The sequence below is a fragment of the Microtus ochrogaster genome, chromosome 8 (genome assembly GCF_000317375.1).
Source record: "Microtus ochrogaster isolate Prairie Vole_2 chromosome 8, MicOch1.0, whole genome shotgun sequence".
In the NCBI taxonomy this organism is placed as follows: domain Eukaryota; kingdom Metazoa; phylum Chordata; class Mammalia; order Rodentia; family Cricetidae; genus Microtus; species Microtus ochrogaster.
In genome coordinates this window covers 85,103,011-85,111,479 of record NC_022015.1, presented here as the reverse complement: position 1 = coordinate 85,111,479, position 8,469 = coordinate 85,103,011, and the positions used below count along the sequence as shown (strand labels likewise).

At 37.9% G+C, this 8,469-nt stretch overlaps 1 protein-coding gene across 1 annotated transcript in view; it reads right to left on the bottom strand.

The window, feature by feature from the left end:
* The window catches only part of Atrnl1 (attractin like 1), a 558,188-nt gene that overhangs the window by 451,597 nt on the left and 98,122 nt on the right, over positions 1-8,469 (bottom strand). The window contains exon 15 of the mRNA XM_005352541.3: positions 2,816-2,997. Coding sequence (XP_005352598.1) covers positions 2,816-2,997 — 182 coding nt within the window. The remainder of the gene's footprint in view (positions 1-2,815; positions 2,998-8,469) is intronic.

The window sequence follows — 8,469 nt, the reverse complement described above, 5'->3', positions numbered from 1 at the left end:
GATAGATAGATAGATAGATAGATAGATAGATGGATGGATGGATGGATGGATGGATGGATGGATGGATGGATGGATGGATGGATGGACGGACGGACGGGCAGATGATAGAGATGATAGATAGATGATGGATGGGTGGATGGATGGATGGATGGATAACGTACATATATAATAGAGAAATAGGTTGGATAGATAAATAGGTAGATAGACAGACAGACAGATAAATAGATGATAGAGAGAGAGAAAGAGAGATAAAAACCCACCAAACTAAAGGGGAGAAATATCAATGTTTAACATATCACTGCTGCTATAACTAATACTATCACATTTAATCAGGTTTTATCAGTTACAGATTTAAGAACTACAGATAAATCCAAAATCTGCACTTTTCAGAAACAAAAAAACAAAATATGTATGGATTCTGAATAAAGAGCTCACAGGAATCCCCAGCTGAGATTTCCTCACTATTCAAACTTTAATAAAGTTTTGGGAAAACTGACATCATCTATGTCATAGACAAAGTCTGATGACCACATTAAAAAACTGATAAATGCAAGTTGGCCAAAGCCACTATTCTTAATTAACTATTTTAATAGCCTCAGTGATAATCAAATTAGCATGAACTCAAAATTGATTCTATATTTATATAACCTACTTTAATCATTATTTAAAAGCAAAAATATATTCTAAACCAAGTCCCACTGTTCTATTAGATTATAGAAACTTCTATTTAATATATCTTCTTAGTAATAAATTACTAAGCTACTTAATAATCACTATGATGGAAAATTGCTTCAAAGAATCATTCTTAATTCTTTTACATATGCAACATAATAATAGAGAAAATATCACTACATCTTATTTCTAACAACATAAATAAAATATTTATACATGGCATTCATGTTGTACAAAAAAAATTTCCCAGGGAGGTTAAGTTCCCCACAGACATTTTTTGTTTGTTTCTTTGTTTGGTTTTGTTTTTGTTTTTTTTTGCTTTGTTTTCTTTCAAGACAGGGTTTCTCTGTTAAGCAGTCCTGGCAAACCTTTAAATTTTTAAGTGTATAAATATAATCAATTACAAATTGCAAATACTCAATAGATATTTCTTGGATAAAATTAAAATACCTTATGAATTTTCCTTTTGACAATGTCATATTGCCAAAAGAGTATAGTACATACAGCAACTTGATAAAGTTCTTAGAACAGAAATTATTTTATACTATCTAGCATAATGCTGAGACAGAGGTAAGGTTAACAGTGCTTCTGATTATAAAATTATGCATGATACTCCACACTAGAATTATATGTTTGACACATTTGTTCTAAGAGATATTTAGATAACAAAAATCTGCCTTTTAAATCATGCTTTATAATAGCACCAGTCAGATAATCAATCCAACACAGAGATTTCACATTAAAATGTGCTCCGTGTCACAGGAACGCATCCTTGACTTCCTATCTACAGCGAAGAAAAGCCATTTAAAATGAAATATTACTCCCTAACTCATCATGATAAGAATCTGAAAGAAAAGGAAGAAAAGCAAAAATGAAGCCAGTGATAAAACATTTAATGTAACTATTGCCCAGTAAATGAGCCAGACAGGCAGCTGAAAGTGAAAGATAAATTACTATATTATGAAAATTTCCTGCACCACTCCATAAATCATCGTAACATTTCATTAGCCATTTCCGATAAGTAAATGATCATTTGACCCAAGATATCTCTTTAAAGTGAATGAATTTGCCGATCTTTATTGGCCAAGGAAGGGTTATCTTAAGCCTGTGCGCCGGCAATGACTCAGGATATAATTCATTTTATATAAAGATGTGCCAAATGAAATGTCACCTTCAAGTTTCCACTTCGAAATCCTATGAAAAGTTGTTTCTGAGAAAACAAAATATTTTTATGATGTGACTCAGCAACCCAGACAATCTGAGTTTAATACCCACTCCTTATGGATTATCATAACAGACAGCAGAAAATCAGAAGCTACAAGAAGTCCTAAAATATAGAAATCAAATGACCAGATTTGTGGCGATTTTGTAACCGCCAAAAATAACTGATGTTAAACACAGGAAAATCAGCAGAGCTCTAAGGACAAATTCCTATGCTCCTGAAATTCAAACACGTGAGTGTGCGAATCAGATGCTCATGGGGTGACGGGACTCCAGGAGCACTAATCTTCATGTGTGAGTGGTAAACCATCGAGCACATGGATTGCAGAAGAGAAGCCCCTAACATCACAAGAAAAAGAAAAACACAGATCTCATCTGAACGTCCCATAGATTTACCATAAAACTTTACTTTAAAAGACTGTTACCATTTTCTAAGGCATAAATATCGAAACGTCTCCCCAGCCTGCTAGCTCACACAGTGTGCACACCATGCATCGTGCTGGAAGCTCTTCAAGACAACAGCACAACCTGTAGGGTCTCTCTGACTTCCTTATAAATGTCTCCAAGGTGGCGAAGGCTGCCTAGGGCCTTTCTCCCGGACCACTTCATAAGTTCAGGCTAGGACCAGCTGTCCCTCCTGATCTTCACAAAGCACCCCGAGTGCACCTACCACTGCATCACCACACTCAAGAACAATTGCTCTTGTGTCTTTCTGTACTGCGCCGTCTGAGAAGAGGACCTTACTGCATCTCTGGGTTTCATACAGCAGTGGACTACCCAGTACAACAGCCGGTTTTCATGTGTTTAATTAGAAAGTGTCTGTCCATCCTTCAGATAGACATTTACTTTAAAAGACAAAGAAGAAGAAATCATTTCTACGGATCATGAACCACTGCATACGTCCGTCACATAAAGGGCTCACCTGCTGTGTGTACTTCTGTATTTCATCCAACACAAACTCTACCTCCTTAGAAGTAGTCAGAGAAGCAAGGTTTCCACTGAGATTATAGCAATAAAGCTTCGCATTGTCGTAACTTTCTCTACTGGAGTTGATTCGAAGACAGGCATCCCCAACATGATTCCAGCCTTCCCCACAAAGGTGAGCTAGGTAAAGGAAAAAGAACTGCATCTTAATTTCTCATACAAAAGTACGATTTCTATCCATCCATTAGTGCATCTCACCTTAGGGATGTCAGGGGACCTCACTTGAAACACCAGGGATTTCAGGGATTTGGAGACACATCCCCTGTAGACTGTTTACATAGATGTCCCAATAATGTCCTCAAAGTGAAGATGTCCTACTTCACAGAGAACCCTATCTGTGGTGAGACTTCAATCTATTATTCCAAATTAATACATTTATTTTTTTAAACATTTAAATAAATTTATGTAATGGTGTAGGAAGATCTGGGTGACCCTTGTGGTTTTTCACAGGAGAATGGAGGGAAACAGTGGACACGGAGAATGGAGACACAGAGAATGGTCACAGAGAAATAGGGAACACAGCCATCAGTTTTAAATATGATAAGGAAGAAACATTAATTTTAGCTTCTTCAGTGTGGGACATGGGTGTCTTTGCCACGTTTTTCTATGCCCTACATACTTACTTTTTCATAATTAAATCAGGGTGGGGATAAAACTTAATATAAGGGATTTACTTTTATTTCACAAATCAAATTTAAAGCAAACTAGTTTTGTAGCTTTGTTTTAGCTTTTTACAAATCTCTCTAGTGTGAGACATAATGACACTTTTTTCATATCTGCCTCTGCATTCAGTCAGCTGAGACTGTGTACTAACTGAAGAAGACGTCTTACAAGAACTCTATGTCTGCTTCTACAGTCAGGCGACCGTCTCCTGATGCCTGCGGCCATGCCTTCCCTGCTGTTTGGACTGACACCCTTTGGAACCATGAGACAAAACAAACCATCCTCCTCCTCAAGCTGCCCTTGGCTGTGGTATTCTGTCTTAGCAGCAGACAGCTAATCCAAGTTCTTTTTGCTTAGAAAAAACTAGGGTGGCCTTAGGCGTATAGGTAAAGAAAACAGGTCTATAAATTAAATAGTTACTGATAATAAATCAAACAAATATTTTTTTTAAAAAATTGAGATATAATTTAGCCATTAATAAAAGGCAAAAACAAATTTTCATATTAATGAGACAGACATTAGGTTGTTTTTACATAAAGAATTAAATCTTAACTGAATATCTGATCTATTGGGACACAACATTTTCCATGTTTTTCAGCATTAACAGCTATTTTAGTCTTGCAGCCGTCATTGTTGAGAACAGCACTTCTCATAATTATGGAGAAAAAAATGGCAGAAGGATGTCTAAGGACAATTCAGAAATTGTTACAAATTCTGTTCTAATATCAAAGTTTATTGAAAACTTCTTATGAAAAGCCAGCAATTCAAACAGCAATTTTTAAATGGAGCGTTCAAACACAATACAATGAAAAGAAATACTAATTTACAACTGACATGCTGAGAAATTACAATGGACAAATGTTTAACAGACTGTAATTAAATCATTATGTTTCTGTTAGAGAACTCTGTGCGTTCAATAGAAACAATACGGTTTATAACACACAACGATCCTCTGAGCACAGCGTCTCACAGAGCATCTCTGGCATCACACGCTAGCATGTATAGGCAAAGCAAACATGGTTGTGTTCAGAACCCAGGCTGCCATGAAGTCACAGGATTCAATAAAGATGTTGCCAAAAACATTTCAGGTTCATCAAGAATTTGTTTTCTAATTAATTTTGGTTGCCTGGTACTCAAAAAACGTTTACTTGCCAAATTTTCTAAACCCCATTATAACCAATGTGACCCAATAAGGAATAATAAACTAGAGTTTAAGAAGCTGGACTTCATGGCCTTAGAAGAACCCACACTTGTTGGGGAATATTATTTTCAGGTGTGTGACTTTTGCTCGTGCTGGTAACTCTGTGAAGCTGTGATACTGTGCCTGAGCTGAACAGCCAATAGCGAGGCAGGAGCAAGGATGGGCGGGGCTGGCAGGCAGAGAAGATAAATAGACGGAGAAATCTGGGAGGAGAGAAAGAGGAGCGAGGAGAGAACAAGGAGAGGAGGGGGTCAGGGAGCAGCCACCCAGCCACCAGTGAAGAAGTAAAGAAAGGTATACAGAAATATAGGAAGATAAAAGTCCACAGGTAAAAGGTAGTCAGGATTATATAAGTTAAGAAAAGCTGGCAAGAAACAAGCCGAGCTATGGCCGGGCATTCATAAGTAAGAAGAAGCTTCTGTGTGTGATTTATTTGGGAGCTGGCTGGTGGGCCCCTCAGAAAGAAAAAAAAGAGTAAAATAGTCCACAGCATTCAGGCATTCCATCATGGGGCTCGAAAATGCATCTAAAGCCGAGAAAACTGAAAAAAATAAGGCTCCTTTAATAGTTCCTGCCCTACTGGTGAGCCCTTGAGCAGCTGGTACTTTTAGTGCAGACAAAAGAGAATTAAAAATGCCCACCACAGCGCAAGCATTGGCATTCTAGAAGGGTTTAATGCAGTTCTCAGTCAGGAACCTCCAACCAGGCAGTAAGCTTTAGACTTGGTTTTCAAACCCGCTCTCCCCCCACCCCCCCACCCCCCACCACTCGAGAGTGGGCGGAGTCAGCCTAAAGAGCACTTGGAGGATCCAGGTGTAGGTTAGCACCCTAAAGTTTATTCCTGTGGTCAAAAAAGGTTGAGATAGGAGTCAAAGAGGTGCAGATGAGAAAACCTCTAAATAGGTTCCGGTGTGTTTTACAATGTGTGAGGCTTAAGAAATAAAGAAAATGAGGAGAGACCATCACAGAAAGAAACGAATTGGTTAAAAATAATAGTCTTTAAAGAGACAGTAAAAGTAACGTAAAAGAGAAAAGCCACCTAAAGATGGGAAACACAGGGAGTCTGAATGCTGTATAGTATTGTGCTGATTTTCAATTTTTTGATTGCTAAAAAGCAAAGACAGCTACTAAGAGACCTGGAATTGAAAGAGGGACTGTAGAAATAAACCAGCCTGTATACTTTAAGAATGCCTAAACTTTAAAAAAAAAAAAAGTCAAGGAATGTCATTTGTCAAATGGAAATCAAAAACATATTGGAGAAGTGGTTTTGCTTTGATTTCCACAGGAAACAAGAGTCTGTGGATTCGTTCCAGGTTGATTCGGGTCTGATTTGATCAGGGGAGACCTCCTGAAAATTGACAGGTGATATCTATCAACAAAGGTTATAACCGGTCTTCTCAGGACTTGGCCGTTATCTCAAATCTTCTCTCTGGGACCGTAAAAATACTTTGGCCATATTCAGCAGGAAGCAATCTAGAGAACAGAACGTCCACATTTTCAAGAGAAAGTGTGGGTGGTCTTTGGTTATATTGTGGGTCATGGATGCTTGTTATATTTAGGGGAGTATAGGAATACAGGATAAAAAGACAACTATTAATCTCATATTTTGCATAGGCATGGATTTTGGTATTATGGATACAAATTCAAAGTCAATTGTGTTACACTGTATATATTTTTTACTCTTGTTTGAAAGACTTTTGTATAATGGTACAAATTTAAGGTAATTTTTGTTACCACATGTTGTATATGTTTCTATTCTTGTTTAAGATATTATACCTATGCAGTTCATTTAAAATTGAAAGATAAATCTCTAGTTTTAAAAGCTATTATTAAAAACTATATAGGATAATCAAGAAACAAAGATCAATAGTTAGTCATTTATAACAATCAAATTTGTAGATATGCTAGGTATGTTTTCCAGATCATATAAAGATATATTTTAGATAGATAGAAGATCTTCAAACCTTTCAAAGGCCTACAGAATATGCATTTAAAATGTTTTGTCAATTTAGGGCTTTTTGTAACAATGAGACACATCTGCTCCTGGCAGCACCAATTTAGTTCAGAGACGATTGGGGCATTAAAATAACTCCTTATGGAGTTTGCTGTCATTGTGGCAAAGTTAGCCATGGAGCAAAGAAACTGCTCTTGCCTTTGACTGCTGACTATGTGCTGTGCAGACTGGACATGCAGGACCCACAGGAAAGTGACTGCTTCAAACATTGCCAAAACAAGGTGGGATGGTCATTCAGGGTTCCTGCTTCACAGAAGAAACTGCCAGACATTCTGCAGGACACAGAGGAAAGTGACTTGCCAATATAGGTGGGACAATCTTTCAAATTTCCTGCTTCATTTAAAAGTCTACCAGATACTATGGGCCTGTAGCCTGAAGACGGGTGCCCCAACATTGCAGAAGAACTTTGGGTGACTATCCAAGCAGTCAGATGGCTGTCATTTCTAGAGTTTTTGGAAGTCATTTGCAATGCACATTTTGTTTATTTCAATAGTATATCCTTGTGGTGCCTTTGGTGGAGTTGAAGAATAGATGGCTACAGTTGCAGTTTTCCTTAGATATGATAGCAATAATTTAGGTAAAAAAAAATTGGATTTACTAAGATAGAATATATTATGGAGTGTTTTTTTTTTAATTTCCTAAACACAAATGGATTGCAATTCAGTACATTGTCAATGTAATCTTTACTTCCTAATTGTTCTTACTGTATAAGTCTTAGGATGTTAAGGTTGAAACTATTCATTTTGTTTAGAAAGAACAAAAGAGGAAATGTTGGGGACTATTATTCTAAAGTGTTACTTTTGTGTATGCTGCATTTGATTAACTGTAAAACAAGGATTCTTTGCCTATCTGAAACACCTGATGGCCCTAATAAAGAGCTGAATGGCCAATAATGAGGCAGGAGCAAGGATGGGCGGGGTTAGCAATGAGAGCATAAATAGAAGGAGGAAGCATGAGAACAAGGAGAGGAGAACTCCAGGGGCCAGCCACCCAGACAGCCACAGAGTAAGAAGGAAGGAAGGTGTATACAGAATAGAGAAAGATAAAAGCCCAGAGGCAAAAAGTGGTAGTAATTTACGTTAAGAAAAGCTTGCAAGAAACAAGCCAAGGCTGGGCATTCATAACTAAGAATAAGCCTCCATGTGTGATTTATTTGGGAGCTGGCTGGTGGACTCCCCAAAAAACCAAAAGAGTAAAATTCATACAACACAGAGCAAAATCAACAAAATGAAAATTCAGAATGAAGTGTATCTTTACATCATTTGCTTTGAACTCACATGCACACTTAAAGGTCTTAGGGATTCCAGCTCACCGATAGCTAATATTCTGAGGCTTAACTGGCGGACTGTGACTAAGATGCTTATATCTAGAAGTCCCTCAGGATGCTCTGTTGCCACTCAGGGACTGTTATCATGGAATGGCTTTCTTGTCATGCTGAGGTCACAAGTGCAGCGGTCTTCCTGATCTTACGGAATCCAAAACACCAAGTCACTTTTCTTCACATGGCGAAACTCTATGAATTACTCATGGTTTCACACTGGGATGGTTTAGATGGGAAATGACTTCCAGTCTCCAGCATCTGAGCACTCACTCTGTGTAGAAATAGGAGCGGCGGGCTGCGTCCTGGCACCCGGCCGCCCACATGGCTAGCTCTACCCGAAATAATTACACGGACACTGTGTTCATTTAATCACCGCTTGGCCCTTTAGCTCTA